A 25,303-nucleotide genomic window follows, 5' to 3' on the forward strand; every position below is an offset into this window, starting at 1 on the left:
CATTGGAGAGCTCCATTGAATTATCCCCCTTTTGCTGTAATAACAGAACATTGGATATTGAATTTTCAATAAAATAGAACAGACGTTTGAAAAGAAATTTGAGAAGTAGAATAATAATTCTGGAAATGTGAGCCTTAAATATCATGATAGAACTCAGACACTTCCATGTATAAATACTTGAGCATTGTCTAAATAAAAGACCAAAGGCAAAGGGAGTATTTATATATAAAGTTGGCTAGTTCATTTTGAGACTGTAGTGTCAATCTGGGAACAGTATACCTAACAATACATATGTTCCTGTGTCAATCTATAAAACCAAAATAAATTGATGAAAAGCAAATAATCAAGGTAACAGCTTTTATTGCTGTTCTTTACATACCCGCCCAGGAGCGGATCCAGCCATTTTAAAGGGGGGGTTCCAACTACATGTCCCCATTCAAATGTATTGATCGTCCAAAAAAAAGGGGGGTTCCAACCCCTGGAACCCCCCCCCCCCCTTGGATCCGCGCCTGCTGCCAACTGTCACTATTTGCGGGGGATTTCCCCCATGGAGGATCCCAATTGGAAATTCTGTAAGAGCAATTTTCGTGGGAAAAATTTGGTTGATTATATAGGGAAACACTGAAGCATGACTGGAGCGGCCCCCCCCCCCCCTTAGGCAAAGTTCTGGATCCGCCACTGGCTATGAGCTTGTTAAAGCATGAAGAAACCAAAAAAACACATTAGAATATATTTGAAGGCCCCTTGAAGGTTTTGTAGGACTATAAGAACCATCTTTCACGTAAAACCACCATTGGCATTTTGAAAAGTTAAGGTATGCTCTTAATGTGCAGCTAATTTGTAAAGACACATTCAAATGATTTTTGTTAAATTCTAGTTAAATAAAAACATATTTACCTTTACCACAATCATATAAAAGATGTACCTTAATCGGTTGTTTCAATCCCCCCCCCACACCCGCCCCCTCTTTTTTTTGGCTGATCAATGCATTTGAATGGGGACATATACACTGGCAGATCTAGAAATATTCATAAGTGGGGGCCAACTGACTGCCTAAGAGGGGGCCCCGCTCCAGTAACGCTTCACTGATTCCCTATATATATAAGCAACCAAATTTTTTCCCAAAAAGGAGTGGCCTCCCCCCCCCCCCCCCCCCCCCCCCCCCTAAATCCACCTCTGATATAGTTGATATATGTTCCCACCCATTTGTCCTGGGTGGGAACACCCCTTTTAAAATGGTTGGATCCGCCCCTGATATATACATCTATGATCTAGGATGAAAATATGTTAAATAAAACATAAGAGCCTGTAAAAATAAGACAATGCATTGCTTCCTTTATTAAATCATGGATGACTCTAGAAATTGATATACATGTTGTATATACATGTAAATTTTCAAGTATGATAGTAATTATGAAGGTTCATGTGAAAATTTAGTTACCTTGACCTTGATTTAAAATGTTTTACTGGTATGTTTAAAAAAGTTAATAAAATGTGAAGTTTGTTTTGCAGTGAGACAAAACAAAAAACAAAACAGCATCTGGAGATGAACATAAAGTCCTAAAAAAAAAAGACAAGCGCCTATAACATTGTGATGCTATTAATCATCCAGAGTCAAGAAAGGGGAATAAACTTGATAGTAACTACCAAAGATCTAAGTATTTTAACAACAAGTTCCCCTAAATGACAGAAAAACTAAAGACAAGGAGGTTTCTGATCTAAGACCTACATATTTGCTGTTGGTAATGGATATAGGTAGTTTGATATGTTAAATTACTATATTTCTACACTAATATCTTGAACTCTAGGTATGTTTTGATTTCATGTGTTGTTAGTATGTGTTGTACATAAAAATATTCCTTAGATTGCTCATGAATCCTAACATGTAGTCAGACATCTTAGTAGGCCTAATGAGAACAAGACAACTTTTGTCAGATTGGGTTATTTTCAACTGACAAAAATGCATCTGTTTGTACATATGATTTATTTCCAAATGTTTGTAGTAAATTGAAGAGAATGACTCATATAAATCTTGGAACTGTAATAAGTAAACACCATTAAAATTGATTAGGGTAATTCATCTCTGAAACAAGACAGTGATATATGTATATGTATATCCTGAAGAGGTCACAAGAGTTTCACCTTAAAAAATGCTGACATCAACTCATATTTCAACTATACAAATGACTATTAATTAATTAATGAGCTCAAAACTGTTCTGCATTTGTCTTTTGTAGGTAACCACTGCTGCAATGAAATATCCTCTTGAAATATTTTCCTGAGGGTGAGATATTCTCCTGATAGTTCTGTAAAAGGTAATAGCATTATCCAAGCCATTTACCTCTTCATTTACCCACTCAAACATCTTTTCATAAACAATGTTAACATTTTGGTTAAAATCTGTAAATCAATTCCATGTTTTTAGTTTAGAGTTATCTCCCTTTAACTAGAAAATGCCAAGTTTATAGCAGAAGATTGATTGATTGATCGATACTTTGGAAACATTATGGATAGGGGAAAAGAAGATCTTAAATATTTAATGTTGAAGTTGAATTAAGAATTTACTTACAAAATTGTTTGATATTAAGTTTTAAATTAAATCTTCTTATTTATATATATTCTATGAGTTATGTCATTCATATCTTTCAAAATTATAATTTTGTTATGATGTATGGATGTTCTTGTATATCAACCTCTTTATATTTTTAAAATCAAAGTAAAATACTGCCAATGCAATTAGACACAATTTAATACTAAATTATACACCCCCCTTCCTGAAATTGCATTGAAAATCTAAATGAAAGCTTGAGGAATCATGATCAGATGAACATGTTTAAAGAATCCACATTTTATGCTGATAGAAATACATGCTGACAACATGATGACAAAACATTAAACTTTGAATCTCATTCTTTGAACTTGCAATTTTTTCTCTCACAAAACTGCATTTGGAATTGGTGTCTTATGTTCATCCTGTTGTTTTTCTTGCTGGGTTGTAGTATTGGGGTTAAAATAAATCTAAATTCCAGTAATAGAAGTTCTAGGGTTTTAGAATGTGTTTTTTTTTTTAAACCAAGGTAACAAACTAACAACTCCCACATCTTTTTTCTCTGGACGTAAACATTTTATGACTGTTCTACTTCATCAAACATTTTTTTTGAACCAATAATCTACTAATTCATTTATAGTATAATTGGTTTTAGTCTGAACTTGCATGACATTTTTTTTCGCTGAATGATATCAATCTCAACTCTCCTATTCTATGCAACTTCTTTTTAATAATTCATCGGATGTAACCACTGGTTACTGAATTCCAGATACATATCTCTAGTTATCACAAATCTTCAAATTTTTATGTTCCTAACTTACTTCAAAATATTTACATATAACTGTTTACATATGTTTATCATTTCATAAACTTGAATAAGTGAAAATGAAGTCCAATTTTTTTATGCTTGAGGGCATAATACATATTAAGCTAGTTATAATCCAGTTAAAGTTCTATTACAGTAACACAGTAATTTACTTTTATATGTAAATAATGCTGTTCATGCTGATATTATCTGAGGATTAGAAACAGTTTCTGTTTAAGGAAACATTCCTGATTAAATAAGGTGTAATATTGAATAATATTTGACCCAAGGCATGTCAAGTGATATGATATACAAACTAGATTTAATCACAAATTTACAGTTCATTTTTGATCCATGAAAACAGGAAATACCTGGGCTATAAAACTTTGATAAAGTTAAAGATTGAGGAGATCAATCAAATAGGTCTATTTAGGTGAATCAGCATTTAATATCACATGATTTATCGCAAATTGATGGTATTTAAATTTCAATGAAGTACTGTTAACTAATATTTACGATTTATACTTCCCTTGCACTAATACAATATTTGATATACGGTATATAAAAGTGTCTGATTATAGAGTATGGTCAGTGGTCAGTGGTCACAGGTGATAAAACAATGTAATCACAAGGATGATAGGCTGCTTGATTAATTTTATAGATAAACTACTGACCACAATACAAGCAAGAAGTACATTTACTGATTGAACTTCTACTGTAATTTGAAAGTGCAAACAGCCCATTTTCAGTGGTTCCCAAGGTCTTGAGAAATCAACTGGACATTTGGTCCGATAAACCATTCTTCTTAACTGGGACAAACTCATTTTAACTGGACACTTACATATATGATTTGGTCAAAATGAAAAAATTAACTGGTCTTTAGTCTAGTATTGCATATTGCTTAACTGGACCAAGCCAATTTTACTGGACTCGGCCCAATGCCAGGTGACCTTGAGAATGACTGTATTTGACCTTTCAATCAGAAAGTAAAAATACTAGCTATAATATATGCAAGGTTTGAAATTGTAATTAAATTTTGTTTATTTCATTGTTTTTCATATCGATGGGTTAATATCTCATTGGTCTGTTAACTCTCCTGTTTTTTAATAATAATATACTTGTTTATACTAATTATTTGTAGAATAGTAAACTTTGTGACAATTACCATACCCTTTTCTGTAACAGTCTAAGAAAAGAATTCTAATTTGTTGCTGAATTAAAAGAGGTCAGATGAGGATGGTCCACTATATCACAAGGTATACATTATTTGAAAAATTGGCATATATAGGGAAAACTAATATCTGAGACTACTACATTGTAACATATAGTTGTTGCAAGGATTCTTAACCTGCAAAGGGCGTGGCACATCTTTACACAAGGAATAGTATTTGAAGTCCCCATTCAATCCTTACATGGCTGCAAACTTGTTCACCCAGCACAGGCAAACATATGCCCCACTTTTGAGAGGGTTTTACTGCAGGTCAGAGAAAGACCAATTGTGAACATATTTCTATTCCCAAGTCACCTTTTTTGGGGTGTTGGCATTGAATAACAATTTCTGGTATTAGATTTTGCATGTAAAGCAGTTTTAATATCCCCTACCAGAAGTACATTATCCCCCATTTGCAGTAAATATTTATGATAAAAGTTGAAAATTAAGAATAAGGAACTTGATGCATATTCCAAGGTTTTACTGACTAGTTTGAGTTTAAGAATTACATTAAACTATGGTTAGATACTTCTTTGCCTGTTTATTGACATTAGTGATATATTCTTGAATACTTTAACTTGAGACTTTAACGGTACATCACGGAGATATCAGGTTACCCTAGCAGGTGTAATCCCTCAGTTTGCTCAAGCAAAAAATTAGAGTAGTTCAAATATAAATATCATGACCATGGACTCTTCTGAAGTATACATGACTTTGTACATGTTTTAGTTTGTTTCAAATCTTAAGATATAATAAATATCACATAAATATAACATAAAAATTTCATGTTAAATGTCTTTCATAATGAACTTTAAAGTATTTCACACTGGTTAGTATAATCTATGAAGTGTCACCATAAAATATCTATCTATAGGTCAGTATTGTGTCCAGTCTATGGTCAGTTAATAGGCTATCAATAGGGTGGACAAGTGTTCTCCATTCAATGTCATAAACTTAAGCAAATATTCATATATATATTTCAGATAGTGTTAAAAGTTCACTAGGATCCACCGAACTGAATATCAAGTTATATATCTAAAGATCTTATAGGATATATGACCGAAAGGTATACACAAACTTATTACCATTATAAAACCAAATCTTTTGATCTGAAGGGAGAGAAACATATTCCATTTTTAGTTTACTACATATAAATTGTTTTGATAAAATTTATTTACTATGATTAAATTTCTTAAAGGTTTAAATTTGCCAAGAAAACATCTTTTACAATTTCTAATAGAAGTAAATATAAATCAAGGTGGTCTGTTAAAATTATTGGTTTGGTACACATAATTGAAGACTATAAAAACTGTGATCTTTAATCTAAAAAAAATTGATTTGAAAAATCAATAAAAATGTTTTTGAAAGATAATAAAATAGTTAATTATAAAATTTAAAAGCAAGCTTAATACAATGATGATCATTAGCCAGGAAAATTTTCATTTTTGAATGGTCTAATTGTAGAATTTAACTTGATAAACACTGGAAAATTTGAATGGTACACATTTTTTAGTAGAGTTGAAAAGATCAGGCAGATTTGAAAATTTTTCTATTTCCCTCATATTTTGTGTGAAAAAGATGTGCTTTTGAAGTCAGTCATAGTTATGTAAACACAGTAACTCTTTAATTGACTTGTATAATTATAAAGTGAATAAGCAGAGACTACCAATGCATGTCTAGACTCCATTGACTCCATGTTGTACAAATATTGATTTTTAATAAGATTTCAATAAAGTAGCATTTAAAAGTGGGAGATTTATATTCACAGCTAGAGCAAGCTCCACAAAGTATCAGGGTTGAGAAACACTTTTATTGCTAATTGCCATAGTCCCAGAAAAAGATGACTACATGTGACCACTTTAATTTGGATTAATATTTTCCTGGTTTCCCACAATGATTCACGTCTCTTATTAAATAATGAGTAATAAAGCATTCAATTGTTATTTCATGAAATCATAGATACATGTACATCTATATTTAGTATAACAGTACTTATATCATATGCTGTAGTGAAACTATTTAACATGCCTGAGGATGAATTAGACAATTTCCTATGTCACATAATATCTTTATTTGAGAAAAAAAAGAATGATAGACTACTTAGTGCTTTAATGAATAGTTTCTATTGCAGTAGTAATGTAGTTAACTTAACTGAGGATGAATTTAATTGACCATTTGTTATGTCACATAATATCTTTAATGAGTCTAAGTAAAAAAAAAATAGCACTTTAGTTAGTTGACAGACTACTTGTCCTTTTATAAATAGTTACTCTACTGTAGTAAACTATTCAACATGCCAGAGGATGAATTTCATTGACCATTTAGTCCAGTCAAAATAAGATTTAACCTCAAACTAATTGCAACAGAAAATGTTTTAGTTCTTATCTATAGCATTGTGCCCTTAATATACACAGAAAAAAGTCCCATAAAATCTAACTTGAGGAAAGCTCAAAATCAGCATTTTTAATTTCCTATGGAAATTAACATTGGAAGGGGAGATAACTCCGCAAAAATAGTCTTTTGGGTTTTTTTTCGGTTGATTTTCTTGAAATTTATGTGAAGTATGATACTTTGATGGGGTTATAAGTTTGTATTTGACTATATTTTATATTATCTTCTGCTCATGAAATATACAAAACTTAAGTGTTATGGGTAGTTTTATTTTTTTTTGTGCATTTTTCATTAAAGAAATTGCAAATTTGAAGCTTTGTGACCATTTTGAAAAAATAATGTGAAAATTTGGTATTGTTTTTAGTATGAAATTCAAAACAGTGTAGCTGTGGCCATTGATTGACCCATCAAAATCATCCATTGACTGGGACAATTTACGTGAACGTTTGTCTGTAACAACCACTGTTCATGACGTACCTACGATAGACATTTAAACTGTGGGGTCAACAAAGGTTTCTTAACGCCTTTAATTATAAAATAATTCGAAAAATTAATCAGGAATAACCTTTGTGTTTTGATTTATATAATTGATATAAATCAAAATATCGTGTTATTTCTGATTAATTTTTTGAATTACTTTATTTAGGTGTTGAGAACCTTTGGTGACCCCATAGTTTAAGTGTCTTTAAAAAGTACATAGTGAGCATTGGTCGTTACATACAAACGTTCACCTAAATTGTCCCAGTCAATGAATGATTTTAATGTGTCAATCAATGGCCACAGCTACACTGTTTTGAATTTCATACTATCTGTATATTATTTTTTATCAGCATCTTACTTGTCAAAAGAAACTTCAAACCACTAAAAGAAGAATACATCCTTAATTATTTTTATTAAATTTGAGATTCTTTACCTTGACATGTTAAAAAATTCAATAAATGGTCAACTAATGCAATACAAAATCTAGATTATAGCTTGATAAAAGATATGAAAACACCTTTACAGATGTTTGTTATACTCTAAAGACCGCTTAAAAATCAAGAATCAATACATTCTGATGAATAGAAGTGGTAAAGTTATAGTTTTGTATCAATTTTTATTGATATTTCTGCCTTTTTTGCAAGAGTTATCTCCCTTTTCAATGCAAATCTCCATAGGAATTTTAAAATGGTAATTTTTTTAGTCTTTCTCAAGTAAGATTTCATGTGACTTTTTTCTGTGTATATTTGGGGTATAATGCTAAAGATTAAAACTTAAAAATCTTCTGTTGCAATTACTTTCAGGTTAGGGTCAAATTTATTCTAGATTGACTGGACTAATTTGCCATGCCACATAATGTCTTTAATTGAGACAAAGTAAAAAGGATAACTGCTGACCTACTACCTATTCCTTTGGTAAATTTTTGTTGCCAACATTAAATCCCCTCCCCCTCCTTTTTTTTGGTTCATTAGTTAGGGCATAATGATGATAATGATGAGATAAAGATTGCAGCCAGGTGACTTGAGAATTAGCTACAATACCTCAGAAATAATTTTGTGATTGTACTTTGCAGTTAAATATACTAAAGATATGAATGACAAAACCTTTTTGCTAAGTGGACAAATAAAAACAGTAAAACACAACATATTCAGCACTTAAGATACACATCTTAGTTATAGGTGTGTCATGTGTACATTAGGATTATTATGTCAATTTCAATTTTCTTCCTTGCTTTATCTTCTGTAATGAAATATTTAATGTTTCATATTGCCAGAAATAAATTACCTATATTATCATTTAAACTGATAATTTCTACAAGAACAAGTAGAATTCTTTCATATTTACTATTTATCATGATTATTGCACTAAATGAAGCATATAAAATAACTTGTGGGGATAGTCTGTAGCTAATTACTAAAGAGGGGAGTAGATAAAGTAATATAATTTGTTGCATTTAGTTTTCATGACTAGTTTATCTGTTACATTCCAATTTTGCACATAAAAATGTTGGGAAGTACACAACCAATTTCATTATTTTAAATAGATATAAGAAGGTGCAGTATGAGTACCAATGAGACAAGTCTCCATTCAAGTCACAATTTGTAAAAGAAAACCATTAAAGTCAAAGTACGACCTTCAACACAAAGCCTTGTCTTACACAGAACAGCAAGCTATAAAGGGCCCTGAAAATAACTAACTAGTTTAAAACCATTTAAGGATGTTTGCTCCTCCATTTTTTGATTTTTTGCCAGATTTTCGGAATCCTCTGGTTTTATCCATGTATTGTCATTAAAAAAAATTGCCCACTAACCCCTACTTTTCTTTTCATAATTTTATTACATAAAGCTTGAAAAGCCATATTTCAAATTTTTATAAAATTCTTGTTATTTTTTCATAGTTTTTGAAACAGATAAGGTGCCGATGTTAAATCTATGAAAAATCTAGAGAGATTTATTTCCCGCCAAATTTTCAATGGCTTATATCTCGAAAACGAGCACACGGACCCTCCATTTTTTTCATCTATTTTAGTTTCTTTATTTATATACTATCAATCCATAACAGTCTTTTAAAAAGCTTGTTATTTTTTAACAGAGTAGCGAACATCCTTAAACAGGAAAACCTATGGTCTTTTCTATACATAAAAAATGTGAAATGAGAAACACATATGAACCACATTAACAAACAACAACCACTGAGCAACAGGTTTCTGACTTAGGACAGGTGCAAACAAATTGTCAGGGTTGACATAATGAAGCTTAATGTATTTACTCTTATTTTTGTTTCAGTATGGAGAATGCTGCAGACACTGACTGAAGAAATATGCAAATGTAGGTAAAAAATAAATAAGATAGAATGAATAATGAATAATATCAACCACCTGCTGTACATATCTTACATATTTTGACATAAGTTATTTAGTTTGCGATATTTTCAATCAAGTTATTAAGTCTGAAAAATAAAGCTACAGAGTTGATGGGTAGGGACAAAACTCTCATGAAACATAAGGAAGTAATCTATATATCAGCACTCTCATAGCTGTTCTTCATCTTAAGTGTTACTGAAAACTACTGTATATGGATATAAGAAGATGTGGTATGAGTGCCAAAGAGACAACTCTCCATCCAAGTCATAATTTGTAAAAGTAAACCATTATAGGTCAAAGTACGGTCTTCAACACCGAAGAGCATGCTAAAAAGGGCCCCAAAAATAACTAGTGTAAAACCATTCTAACAAAAATATGTATGTTCTTTCTTTGCTTGTGCCGATGATTTCAATACACATTAAATGTTTTACTCAGAGCACATTAGTTTCTAAATAGAATGTTATATTGAATTCATCAGTTTGTAACAGTTTAGTGTCAATGTTGACATGATTTAGGTAAACAGTATATATGCAGTGTTACAGTTGCATCATGGTGTTAATAGATTATCATTACGTTGGTGTAATCTAGTGTAAACCATGCATTTATTTCTAAATCTGTTGTGTTATGTCTTAAACTACAAGATTAACAATGCATTTGTTTCTGACTGCATTACATTTACAATTAAACAACAGTGTTATCAGAGACAAAAATGATGTTAGAAACAAATGGGCTCATAAGAATCTTCCTTTGGGTTTCAGTGGCGGATCCAGCCATTTTAAAAAGGGGGGTTCCCAACACAGAGTAAAGGGGGGGGGGGGGGGGGGGTTCCAACTAAATGCTCCCATTCAAATGCATTGATCGGCCAAAAAAAGGGGGGGTTCCAACCCCCGGAATCCCCCCTGGATCCGCCACTGGGTTTCATGTTCCTTTGAATAAAAAATGATAAGCAGAGACAGCCAAGAATCTATCATGACAAAAGCAATACCAACCAACATCAAAAAGAATATATTGAGCAGCTGTACAATTCTATCTATCACACTCCATGTGTACATTTTCTTATCAAAAAATTTAGTTACAATTTGCTTGTAATTTAAGGTGACTTTTATCCTACAGGTCAGTTCAAATGTTTACTTTTTGGAATCAGATGAGATATGTATTCTAATAGAGACTACCAGTTTAAAAAGAAGTTAACAATAAACCACCCTATATGAGGTAGAACATACGTCATAAGGTACCAACCTGCTACCAATACAGGTATGTCCTTATGTACATTTGACAAATCAAAAGGAAGACAAATTGAAATTAAACTTGAGTATAGCGTAAGAAGTAGATACTCACCCTAGAAACCTTCACTAATATGACAACAATAACTCCCATAGCTAGAACACTACCGATTAAAGTTATCCAAATCATATCATTGTTTATAGAGATTGAAACACTTCTCTCAAATCAAAAGTAGATTGCACTTCAAATAAATTGTAGATTGTCACTTAGTTCATTATGCTTTAAGTCTGTTTACTTTTAGAAGTGCTATTAGCTCCTTTTTTAATAGTTTTCGTAAAAATTTCTAGTTATAATTCCATTTTCAGACTATCACTAATATCCTTAAGATAAGCTACAGATGTTAGATTTCAGTCAGTTCTAGCTCAGTCAACTTTTAAGCCTTTATTTACTAACATTTAATTTTTTTTATACCCAATCTATCCCTTTTCAAAACAAACATCAAGTCTGAAGTCATTTAAATTTGGTGAATTTAAGTAGGAGTAATAAGTTTCATGTAAATTACATTTCCTATTTACACTCGTCAATGAAGCTCCGAAACATGTATGGAGACAATAGTCACATGCAAGTATTTAATGTCAATAATTTCATCACACTTGAAATGCATCCATCTCCTATAATCAGTCATTAAATGGCACATCGGGGATAATTCCTAAAATATAAACCATTGTTCCTCCATTATTTGCACAGTTTATTACTTTTTCGTTAAACTTGTAGAGTTTCGATCAATAAAATCTTAATAAACAAATTGGTCAATACAGTGACATCCCCACAAGTACACTGAATTACTTTTTCTTGATGCAATTATATTCATTGTCATATATTTCCCTCAAACTTCAGGGTTGTAATTGTAATCCAAAGCATCGAAAATTTCTGAGCTAAATAACTGGTCCCAGCTCTGTTCTGTGTTTTCAAATCAAGTTGATGTCCAGATTGAATGTCCAAATCAATAATATGACCACTTGAAACAATCTCAGTGAGATCAAGCTAATTTAATAAAATTCCAGTGTCAATAGGTTTTATTATAGAACATCCAAAAATAATCCAAAAACTTGTCAAACAAAGATATCAGAATTTGTTCACGAAAAATATTTTTAAACCTTCCAAATTTATAGCTTATCTTGTAATAATCCTTTATTTTACAGTGAAAAAGGTCCAATTTGTTCACAAAAATCTTTTTCAACTTTCCAAAGTTACAGCTTATCTAGTAATAATCCTTTATTGTACAGTTATAAAGTCCTTGAAAAAAGCTTGTCATTTATTCATGCTTGGAGGAACAATATAGACATTTTGGTCCATTTACACATTTAGATCTTTCATTTTCACCTCAGGTAGAAACATTAAAATACTTATATCCTAACAGATAATTTTGACAGGAGAGATTAGCTATTGACAGGTAAACAAAGTGAAATTTGTCAATTACAAATTCAGGTGTAATTCAAGTGTATACCTTTGCATCACAGCATTGACCATGCATGGATGGTAGGGTTCAGACAGTTCGGAATAAATTAAAAGGTTTTAAAGTGTCTCTGATAAATAGTATTATACAAAAGATGAGCTCTACATGTTTTTATTACATTAAAAATCTCAAGTTACATTTATTGTATTTTGTGAAATGATGACAGAAATAATATACTTGCTTTGTAAAGAAGTGGAATGTGATGTATGCAGTTTACATTACTTGTCCTAGTGTGAATAAATTTTCATCTTGAATGATTATGTCTTTAAAAAGGTTCAATTTTTGTTATGTTTTTTTTTTTTTAAATAGTTGAAATGTTCTTACAGAACTGCAATGTGTTCATATGCAGTAGAATATATTATATTAAGGTCTAGCACATTGTTTGGTTATGCCCCCCCCCAAAAAAAAAAAAACCCAACCCATTATAAGTCTAATGGTTAAGGCCATGGAAAAATAAATGATGGTTTCCCCTAACCCAACCGGGTCATTTTTTTACCGCCGCCGGGTCATTTAATTTTTCTGTAAAAAAAAAAAAATTAAATTTTTTTTTTTTAATTTTTTTTTTGCAGAGACTACTTAAAGTGTTGGAAATATGCAAGAATATAGTTCCGCTATAGAAACAAAACATATAGATATAAAATAACACATGGTTGTAGTATACAAGAACGAAGACTAAACATAACTTTTTTGTATTATAAAAACAAGCCTTTACTGAACATGGACAAAGGTACATTTAAGCACACTACCAACTCATTGACACGTCCATAAAGGACATGGGATACAGGTCAGAGAAGCATGTTATCCTATCTTAAAGAAAAATTTAAGAAAAGGACTGAATGAGTGCAGATTTAACAAGATTGATTATCATTCACTTTGTATGTAAAGCTTGGATTACCTCACAATATGATATGTTATATCCTGTTTCATTCAACAGGTATTTTACGAAGTGCTTACAGGGAAATATTGACTTTTCATACTTTAATACAATGAACAGGAAGATTAGCTCTCAAAAAACAGGAAAAAAGCTTTCGACAATTTTTATTCTAAGTTTTAAACCTAAAAAATTAAATGTTTGCATTGGGAAAACTCAAATTTAATTCTTAAAAGCCTTTTACTAAGATGTAAAATAATGGAAATGCCCAAAACTGTTCATTTGAAAGAGAGAAATAATATTTATTATTTTGTTTTCCTGGGCTATAGTTTGGATATACTCTGTTACGTTCAGGGAGAGCAGGGTGGAGGACATACACCCCCTCTGATAGGAAAAATAAATATTTTTTAAAATTGTATCTAGCTACACTTAGCCATATTTTTACTGTCCCCATCAAATCCCCCCTTCTTTTTTCAGCAAATTTAGGTCACCCCTGATACTTTCTACATTTTTATTACTCATTTCATCTGTGTATGGTGTATAATATTCAATGGATATAAGTGCTATTCTATCCCATCTGTTTTTTGCACATTTTATAAAAACATTGTAAACTTGGAATTATTGTTAACAGTACATGTTAAATCGCTGGAATGACATAAAACATGAAACATATATTTAATTATATTAAATAGTAATTAGAAGAAAAGGTTAAATCAACCAAGCGTATACCAATTTTTTGTCATGTTCGATCAAACATTATGATACACATATTCTCATTTCCGTTTCTTTCTTTAGAAAAGTATCACATTATCATAGCAATCAATGATTAGAGACGCTATGTTTTATATTTTCCCCATAGCCATTAATATTATTTATGTTTCTCATAAGATAAAAAATAATAGGAATCTGTCTGTAGTCATGTACATAAAAAAAATAAGCAATGGATGGGAATTGAACTGCTATCAAAAATACTCCCAGGACTCTTCATTAATGAGAACCTGCAAATTTTTATACTTTAGCAAAGGAAGCATACCCCATTCATATATCACTTTAAGTAGATAAGATATCAATGCAAGGTCAATTTTATTTATTCAAACTTGTGCTTACTTTGGTTTTTAGCTTTATAAAAAGAGAAAAATGTTATTTTCTCTAGAGCACAGAATATTTACTTTTTAATATTTCTTAATTCATGTAAAATTGTGACATTTTCAATATCTAATTTGTTAGCTGAAAGATTAATTGTTATACCCCCACTTACAGAGTGGGAGGTACGCTGCAATTGAATTGTCTGTCAATTCGTTCTGCAGTCTGTCAGTCTGTATATTTATCTGTCTAAAACTTTTTTTCTATTCTTAAACATATTAGCCATCATATGTATTTAGGAATGGTTTGATATTTGGTCAGAAAGGTGTAAGGTGTAAGCAATTTTCATATCTCCAAGTCTCCAGAACTGTATCTACTCCTTTAATAATGTTTTGAATGGTTGTTTTTTCTAGCTCTGAGCATGGAATTTCAACTTCAATGCTGTAAAAGGATTGGGGTTTACTTTGACCAACATCAACATTGTGTGAAATTTCTTGCTAATTGTATAATGTATTACATTTGTAATTAATTTATAACCATTTTAATGAAAAAAAAAAACCAATCTGTAACCTTAAGAGACTGTCTAAAATTAGTATAATTGAATATAACTGTTTGACTAGGCCAGTCAGTAATATTACAACATGCTTGAACTCCTTTGATTTTGTTAATAATTTTAAGTTGCAATAAAAGTGAAAAGACAGGGCACAAAAGGATCTTTTCTTGTAGATATTCTGTCTAAGCTATTGTTATTTTGTAAGATAACTGTACACAGTGGCGGATCTAGAAATTTTCATAAGTGGGGGCCCACTGACTGACCTAAGACGGGGCCCGCTCCAGTCACGCTTCAATGATTTCCTATATAAGCAACCAATTTTTTTCCCAAAAAGGAGGGGCCCGGGCCCCCTGGGCCCCCCCTCTAAATCCGCCTCTGGTACAGATCAATTGGTAGTAGATTAAGTCTTTATATCTGTAATATTCTTGTCACGCATCTTAATACTGAATGCATTATCAAGTTTACAATGTACAATTTAGAAGCATTTCATTTGACATTCAATCAAATAAAGCAATTTCATGCTCATCCAATTTAGTCACAATAACGTCTAAAGAATATTTCGATTTAACCTTGCATTATCTATTTATAACTCATCTTTATTGTAATAATCGGAACATTGTCAGTTTCTTAAATGTAATTTACTGCAAGTGACATTTCTGGATCAAAACGAAATCATTGACTATGGAGATAGATTGTCAATCACTGTGTTCATAATCTATCATAACCCTGAAATCTTTCAAATCTATGGTTCATTTAATCCTAATAAACTATAATGTGTAGTATGTTGACTCTAATGGTTTTTTGTTGCCTAGGGGTTAAAAGAAGATCAAACAGATAGTCTAAAAGATAGGCTTACATCTTTTCTGTATATGAATTTTGACAGAATATAGTTTTTCTTTGTCTTTATATATATTTTATTTCACAATGTTAAATCTAAGATAATTTACTTTTTTATCTGATAATTTTAGGAGCAGTGTCTGCAAAAAAAAAAATTAGCAAACGTTATGAAAAAAATTGTAGTTAGTATCATATTTTGCTGGTCATGTTGATGTTGAAAAATAAATTGAGCTTTCCAAAATGATATTTCTGACCAAATCAGTGGTGAATCTAGAAATTTTTATAAAGGGGGGGAGGGGGCACTGACAGCCTAACAAAGAGGGGACCCTCCACAGTCATGCTTCAATGATTTCCTAAATAATCAACCAAGTTTTTTCCCTCAAAAGGGGTGGGGGCTGGAAAGACCTCTAAAGCCCCCTCTGCAAACCCTTTTTCTACTGATTATAAGTATGACTTTGTTATACCATTCACTTGACCATGTTCTCCTCAGTTTTAATGTTTTACACTGCTAAATACCTACATGTATATATGTTTTTTTTATTTTTGCTCATTGCCTTCCAAAACTTGAAATTTGTTTTGCAAATTTGATCAGACACCGCTATAAAGTGCCAGAAAATATATGTCCTATTTTTGACCTTTGGATCAACTTTTTTACAATATTACAGTGTTCTGTTTCATTCAAAGTTTGTATAGAACTGAAGTACAGGTACAATTTTACTTGATAATTTTACATCCTTTATATGTAGAATATTTACGACATCAAAGACTATAATTTGTATTAGATAAAGTCCTTCTCAAGTTGTGGGAGGTTTTGTGTTTACATATCTACTATCCTGTATGTATCTTTCATAATGAGCTTGTATTATAAACACTACCATCTGTCATGGTCATCAACTTCAGAGGCAAAGATCAAAGTGATGTATGCCTTACACATAGAAAAATGACCAGCAAATAACTCAACACTAATTATGAGGGTAGCCTTTTTTGTACTTTTACTTTGGGGTCGGAAAAAATTACCAAGGCATAGCTAACCGCTAATTACAAGGGTAGCCTTTTTATACTCTTACTTTGAGGTGAAAAAAAGAACATCATGTCAAGGCAACTTGATTTAAAAATATTTGTTATTATTTCTAAAAGATGGACAATTGTTTAGAATTCCACATAGGACTGAAACTCCTGCTTTATCTCATGGTAACATGCAACAATTTGATAAAATTATAGGTCACTCAAAATCTTCAATCTTGGTAAATCTAGGACTACAAAATTTTTGCAGGTTTGGCGGAAGGTATTACTAAGAGTAAAAGACAAAGGGCTGTGGGAAGAAATAGTTATCTTAGTAGGCTGACATTTCATCCTTGGGAAGTCTGTAGTAATAGTACAAAAAGCATGCTAAATTCATATCATCATCCAGACTAGCATGAAATATTAGCTGCTAAACACAAAGAGCCAGCCAAGTTACAAATTTCATAAACAACAGTGTGAAGTTGGTTTGTACTTTAACATCTCAATAGACTAAAAAAAAGAATTTGAAACACTTTATGTTGAGGGAGACATAGCTATGAAATCTATTCAATTAAATGAATACAAGCCTGGTGATTTTGCACAAAATACAGGAAGACCCAGATTTACATTGTGACCTGTCACTCAAAGTATCTGTTTATCTTTTATTATAGAGATACCCGAAATTGAAGACCTGTCAGTTAAAGACCCACCAAGATGAACTTGTTGAGAAGGGATAATTTTCATATAATGTCTACAAAGATGTAATTATGGAAGGTAATTAAAGTCTGATCATTTCTAACAAAGGTGGAAATATCTCATTATTTTGATATTTAGATATGATAAAAGGATTCCGGTGTAAACCTGATTTATTTTCTACAAATATTCACTATTTTATTACATTCTTACATTATAAAAACATTACCAGGTGTTAAGATTTAATATTGCACAATATAATAAAAACATATGGACCTTTTTTTCGGATGGTTTGAATTATCAGGCCTTCAATCTTGTGTGATGGTATCACTAGACTGACTAATCCCTTTCAATATTTTATTATTAATAGATCTGTTAAAGATGTAATAAATTTACCAAATTGATAATTAAGCAAGTTTTATGCTATCGTCAGCATTAAATAAATTGAAAGTAAGGTATTAACGAAATAAGACTCTTTTTTCCTGTGATATATTTCATTTCCACCCACAGTCTTTATCAGATTGATTTCAGGAATTATCTAACGAGGAATTTTAAGCAAAATTAAAATAGATATTCAATGTTCATTTGAAAAAAATTAAGCATAAACAGTCTGTAATCCCTACAGAATCTTTGACAGAATATCTGTACATTCATTTTGTCCTAAACCTTTCAGAACATACGATTTGAGTTTTTCGTTAACTTTAAGACATTCCATTGTCCCTCAGCTGTTCCAAAGTGAGTGTTATTAAAAATTGAAGTTTTTATTGATTTGAGTGTCCAGTCATGACAATGTCTTTAATACATGTAATTTCTATTGTTGTCTGAACTCAAATTAGTCATGTCTTAACATCAAAAAGGATTATGACTTTTGAACAGCTCATGAGGTGCAATTAAGTGTAACCTTATCTTTGATATTGCAATATGTTTTTTAAAGAGTGAAAATGCTGCAACCAGTTACATAAAATGTATTAGATATAACCAGATTACCAGAAAAAGAGCATCAACCTTGAACTATTAACATCTGTGTCCTTTGGTTTTCTATAGATAGTTGTCTCATTGGCAATCATACCACATCTCCATGATTTTAAAAGAATCTTTACCAAAAAAGCTCTTTTTATATTAGTATAATCTTATAAGGCAACAACCCAATGACTCAAATAAGACTTTAATTGATCAATAAATGTTCTTAAGATAAAAGTCCTGAAATGTGATTCTAATGCACCCTTTTTTTTTGCAACAGCTTGAGATGCACTCTTTATTTTTTGCAACAGCCTGAGATTTTTCAAATAAAGTGGTAGGTTAACAGAGTGACATTAACATATAAATGCATGCTGACCAAAAAATTTATTCAGATTAAATGGTAATATATAAAGATCAATTTATAAAAAAGCCAACATATGCTATGATTTTGGTTAAATTGCCAAATGAGCCTGTTAATTATGAAAGATAACTTTTAAAGAGAAGGTGAATATCTGAAGATATCTGTATAAACTTTAATATTGCTATTACACTTCTTGTATGTTGTAAGGGCACCCATTTAACTTCAAAAGGGAGGGGTATGTTTTCTTCCTAAACAAATATTCTGCTTTCCAAATTGATGAAAAAAAACATTCTGTTCAAGAGCAGAGGACAAAAAAATAATTTCTGACTCAAACATAAAAACCATACAACTCCCCCGCCCCCCCCCCCCCCCCCCCCCTGAAGTTGCATGGTTGATCCCTTCAGGCCCCAAAAATAAATGTGAAACATTAAAAAAATAACAAAATACACTACTGGACAAACAGAACAAAAGTTTTGTAACCAGGATATTATCATTTCATACATTTTGGCCATTAGTACAGGAAATAGTACTTGAAATCAATATCATTTTACAGGAGATGTGCAAGGTCATGGCAATTCAATTTTCATGAAGCATGTGCACATAAGGACTATGTCCTTCTATTGTATTAAATTCTATATATGTTGTCCATTTGACTGGTATCAGGGGCGGATCCAGCCATTTTAAAAAGGGGGAGTTCCTAACCCAGGACAAAGGGGGGGTTCCAATTACATGTCCCCATTCAAATGCATTGATCGTCCAAAAAAAAGGGGGGTTCCAACCCCCGGAACCCCCCCCTCTGGATCCGCGCCTGGGCATGATGAAGTATTAAAACTTGCAGGGGAATACAGATTATTCAAGGGTACTCACTGTGTTACATTTTTGTTTTGTTTTACAAAAATGGACAAGGGAATACAGTTTTTATGGAACTCTTGGTTTAATTTTGTCCTTTAAAAATATTCTTTTCTTGTGCTCCATCCAATAATCTAACCCCTTTGAATGTCAGTTATGGCATATTTTTTTTAAAAGAAAGCAAAACCGGCAGATAGAAGATTTGTAATTGTTTCTATTAGGTTTATTATTAACTTTTATATACTGAAGATTCATTTATACTTGTGGTTATCAATTTTTATCACAAGAAATAATGATTTAAATGCTTTATAGTACTGGGGACATTTTAGAGGTTGATATTAAATAAACAGCTGTTTTAAAGACTGTAGATACATTTTGGTTATTTTTGTCTTTGGGTTTCTGTCTTAATTATGTTTACTGGCAATCTCCATTTATACACCTCAGGAAAAAAAATATACACCCAAAGAGAATAAATATCTACCCTTTATTTTAAACTTAAGAATACATTATAAAGTAGAATCCAACTGATGTGACTGCATTTTTTTCTCTGTTAAATCTTTTTCTTCAAATTTTATAATTGAAATTATCAGAAAATTCCAAGATATTACAATGTACTATAAAGTCTTCCTTGTATTATTTTATGTTTGATTCTTTGAATCATACTGTTTTTATTTTATCACAAATATTTAACCTGAAATTGTGTAGTAGGTACTTATATATTTGAGTGTTGCAACATGTATTTATATTATTTATTATATATAAACTTTACTGAAGTGCCAGCACTTAATCTGTTTGATAAACTTTGAAGTATAATTTATAGTGAGGGGGATTCTAGCAGGATTAATTGTCATGATGTTACCCTGTTGGTTTTTTTATTTCCTTAGATATTCAACCTTTTGATGGTCATATTATAAACACGTAAAGCTTATCTATTAAAAAACAAAAACATTTTTGTTAATTATTCATGACCAAAGAATTCAACAAAGCTCTAGTGCAAAACAAATGCATTTATTACATTCCATAAAAGAAACAACTTTATTGTCAGGTCATCTTTATCACCAACATCAAGAAAAGTACTGGAAAGCATTATCCCTAAAGTTTTGTCTTTAGTTTCAAATACAATAGTAAAATACAACTTGGCAATACATTGTTATCATGTTTGAAATATTGAATAGGGCAATCAATAGAAATACCGAAAAATACAAGATGCAAGGGAAATAGGCAAACTAATGTTAGATATACCCAAAAAGAAGATACAAGGAGTTAACAAAATAAATGGTAAAACTTTTCCCAAAAAAAACTTTTAATTAAAAAAAGAACAATTATACAGGAAATTCCCATTTTTTGGCTTTGATAGTACACAATGTTTTACTGTTAAAGGAGGGGAATACATTTTGTTTCTTAAAGTTCTGTGCAGTGCAAGCAGTTTTAAAATTGTCTGTTTTGTTATTTATGAAATCATATGAATTCAATTGGAAATGTTCCAAATTTACTGAATACTGTAATTACCATTATTGCTTTGCATAATAACTAGAAATAATGAAATTTTACTTATGTAGCAAAATCCATCAAATTTTTGCAATGATTCACTGTAGTTGCTCTGGGGAAATCGTCTAAAAATATTTATAGACAAAATAGTATGAATGAGGTCTGTGAGCTCATTTGCAATATTACATAAGCTACGTTTAAATCCTCTCCAGAACTAACTTGCACCCATTCGTAACATTCTAATATGTTACCCTATTTCCACCCCATCTGGTAAAATATGAGAATGTAATGTTTGTATAGCTGTAAATCTATACACAGTCTGTTATCAGTCTACATAGATCATCTTAGTGAAGATTTTATCAAAAGATAAGTCTGAGCAACAAATTCCCCTCTCAGCTAGATACCAGATATTAGCATTCCCTGTAAATATGTTAAAGAACAAGCTTTTATTCAGCCAAACCAAATTAATTACTTTGCAAGTAAATTTAAGATGTAGTGCACTTCAAGCCAAATAGCATAATTTTATTACAGACACACAGCCATATTTTAATCAATTCTCCAACCTGATGTGTCCTTACAAATTGATCAATTTCGACTTTTTTCCAGAAATGTTTTAAAGAGTTATCTCCCATTTATATATATATTTTTATACTGTTGATACTACAGTTTTCAATACTTTTATCTCCTTAAGTTTATTTATGGGCCAAGGTCCTTGATAATCATTTTTATGACTTGTCTAATATATAAGGGGGACATTATGTATTTTGGCTTTGTCCCATCCACACCTTTGTCATTCTATCCATCAATCCCATTTCAGGCAAAAATTTTGGTCGTGGAAGTTAACCATGAAGTTGTTGTCAAATCATTTTGAAATTTGGTTAATATGATGAGAACGTTTAAACTTGTATGCCAAATAAGGGTTTTGTCTCTGATTTCACACAATGAACATAGAAGTGCTAGCAAGCTATGGTGTCATATTGACACAATTTCTTGTTTTTATCAGAAAACTGTAAAGAACTCTACTGTGAATTTTAAACTTTAAGAACATTAAATCTTACACAATGGAAGGAAACTTGTGTTTAGTGTAAAGTATTGCAGAATTTATTCAAAAGGAAAGCATTTATAAGAGATTGATACAGAAATGCAATATTGAACTATGTAAAATTTTTGGGGAAAAAACATTTCTAAAGTAAATCAGTACCAAGATAACTTAAGCTATATAGCATTTATCTTTAATTCAGAATATACCCTATCTGGTTTTTTTTATTTGTTGACAGTTATATTGGTCCAATATACCTAGCTTTTCATGTCTAAGAATTCCAGACAAACATGTATGGTTTAAAAGATCATGAAAAAATAAATAACCTTGGATTATCAGTATATGTTTCCAAGAAATTTTTACAATTAATATGCAAATGAATACAATTTTAAAAGAAAAGATTTTAAAATGGAACACTTCATACCCCACTTCAATGGGAAAATACGTGCAGTTTTCAGTGCATTAAAATTGTAGATGCATTTGTATCATTTGAAAAATCATATAAAATTATATAACTTTGGATTTTTAGTTTGGTTTTTTTCGAAGAAGTTTTAGCAATAAATGTGCCAGAGAATATATTTAAACAATGAAAAAACATCAAAGTAAAACCCTTGTTGGTTTAATAATCATTATTAATGTACTCTTGTTTAGTAGAACTATATAACTGATTTCTTGTCAGAACTAATATTCGTAATTGTCTAAATAATATTTTGCTTGTGTCAGAATAATTTATCTAATGAACAAAAAATAACCAAAGTTTTTTTTATTTCCCTTCACAGGCTCTTTATGAAAACAAAAGTTGATGTCAGTCATTAGTTATTATGTATAGTGCCATAGAAGACCAAATATATCTACAGACTTGATCAAATCAGTCTCAAGAGGTTTGTGTTATCATGTATTGTATGACCTATAGTGATTATACAGCAATCCATAATGTTATATTGTTAGAGATTGTCAGACCCAGCTGTATATGTAACTATGAAAGTGTGTAAATTCATTAAAAATTCTTTGTACCATATATCTTTAGCACTATAGTTATTTAATAAAGGCATCAATTTTCCAAATATAGTATTCATAAATTGAGGGACAAGGTACATGTATGCTTAATTCTGTCACATTACCCGTATTACCTCCTTTTAATTGAGTTAAATTGAATATTAAAAGGAGTTTTCTTTGCTATTTTTTACAATGAAGTTATGATATCAGAATGGCACATAATTATGTTTTTAGAAAGTTTTTTCTTAAACAGACAGCTTCTATCTTTGATTGATGTTGTCAAAATAAAGTTGGTAAGAGAATTACAGAAAATTTTATGTAAACACATGAAGTGTCTCCTCCCATTATTAAGATAATAAATGTACTTTAAAAATTCACTTAAAGTTTAAAACATTAGTTTAAATGCCAACTTTTCTTCAGCAAGTACAGTTCCAAAAACCACACCCTACCCTTGTCAACCTAATGAACTGCTAATGTTTGATAAAAACAGAAAAGGCATATTGATAATACATGTACATGATGCATGAAGTTATCATTTCATATCGTACATCAATCTATGCAAGAGTATATGATATTAATATGTAAGATGCATTGACAGAATGATGTGAAGGAATGTATATTAACATATCCCTCCATTGTTTGTTTACCCCTCTTGTCAATGCCAAGGTTCTCCTCATGAATCATTCTAGTAGATGATAGTAACATACATATTATTAGCTGTTGAATCATCAAATCACTAGCATGTAATTACATTTTGATAGGAGTAAGAAAGTATAAACACTGGTAACAGATTTAATTATATGAATGTATTATTGGGGAGACAATGTATTAATGTATAAAGGATCTTATTAACATAATATTAAGGTTATTTAAAACAACTGTGTTATAATACATTTTCTTTTAACTAGTTATAAAAAGGATCATATATTAAAGAAATAAGGCCTATTCATCACATGTTCCGTCATGACACAAAATCCCTTAGCATATGTGGCAAAACAGTCAAAACTTGAAACAAAAGATGAGCACATCATATTATTCAAAACAAATAAGACATTAAAATTATTCAAAATTGTAAAAAAAGAAAGCCCAACATTAAAAGTCTTAATTTGATTAATAGTCCGGGACAGCAGGTCTAAAATTATATCAAGCTAGTAAATTAAAAGGAGAAATAAATCAGAAATTGTCTCTCATCAAACAGATTTTCAGCAATATGAATGGTTCATATTGCTGAAATCAGAACCCCATTACAAATTTTGGTGAAGCATGCCATAACATGCAAGCATTTAGCTGTGAGTCTGTTAAATTTTCTCCAGAAAGTGACAGTAAACATTAATTTTTTATGCTTCATTTGAGTTGAGATGTTTTGTATTTGATAAAACATATGATGTAACTTTTAGTATTTTAAAACAACAGCTTGCATCAATGTGATGAAGACAGGCTTAACAAAAAAACACATGTACAATTTGAGAATAAAAAAAACATGCAAATGTGAAGACTGTTTTATGACTTGAAAATGGATGTTAGCATTTATGACTAAGAAGATTTGAAGATGCAATTTACTATTTTCTTCTTGTTTATTGTAAGTAGATATATTGGAAACAAAGTAGTTTTCATTAGTTCTCAGGAAGACCTGATCAATGAAAATGAAACTGCTATACTGTAACAGTTATGACACTTTCAAAAATGTGGCATCTTACCAACGGTCCAAGCACGTATCTACCAAATTGAGCAGCCTTTTGTTTAATGAATGACTTCAATTTATATCAATTTTTTGAAGTTAAAAAAGTCAAATTTTATAATTGAACAAGAAAAATAAAACGATTTTAGACAATAGGCATGATTATTTTTGTGATAACATTTCATAACATTTCATATAAGTTTAGCAGCATATAGATATTGTAAGAATATCAGCCATCCAAGGTTATTTTAAACTTTTGCTATTTTATTTTGCTTACTAGCCACAAAGGTATCATAGTTGTGACTCACACCTAATATCTCTAGACATCAAAGCTCCTATGCCCCTTTGAATTTTTAC

The 25,303-nt window shown here is 30.8% G+C and overlaps 1 protein-coding gene and 1 long non-coding RNA gene across 5 annotated transcripts in view; one reads left to right on the forward strand and one right to left on the reverse strand.

The window, feature by feature from the left end:
• LOC143068516 (rho guanine nucleotide exchange factor 4-like) overlaps positions 1 to 25,303 on the reverse strand; it is an 87,302-nt gene that overhangs the window by 49,728 nt on the left and 12,271 nt on the right. Inside the window, exon 1 of one of the 3 annotated variants that reach the window (XM_076242639.1) lies at positions 11,135 to 11,952. The exons of the other annotated variants lie outside the window; for them this stretch is intronic. Within the exon in view, the coding sequence (XP_076098754.1) occupies positions 11,135 to 11,209 (75 nt within the window). The 5' untranslated portion in view covers positions 11,210 to 11,952. Of the gene's footprint in view, positions 1 to 11,134; positions 11,953 to 25,303 lie in introns of those variants that run through there. 3 annotated transcript variants of the gene reach the window in all.
• On the forward strand, positions 40 to 24,082 carry LOC143068518 (uncharacterized). Of its 2 annotated transcripts, XR_012976189.1 has the most exons (8): positions 40 to 127; positions 2,238 to 2,315; positions 4,495 to 4,609; positions 5,547 to 5,629; positions 9,720 to 9,761; positions 10,910 to 11,050; positions 17,554 to 17,656; positions 23,052 to 24,082. It is a non-coding gene; the product is annotated as an uncharacterized LOC143068518 (long non-coding RNA). The 2 variants fall into 2 exon arrangements; XR_012976190.1 differs by lacking the exon at positions 5,547 to 5,629.

Source organism: Mytilus galloprovincialis, chromosome 3, assembly GCF_965363235.1.
Source record: "Mytilus galloprovincialis chromosome 3, xbMytGall1.hap1.1, whole genome shotgun sequence".
NCBI classification, from domain to species: domain Eukaryota; kingdom Metazoa; phylum Mollusca; class Bivalvia; order Mytilida; family Mytilidae; genus Mytilus; species Mytilus galloprovincialis.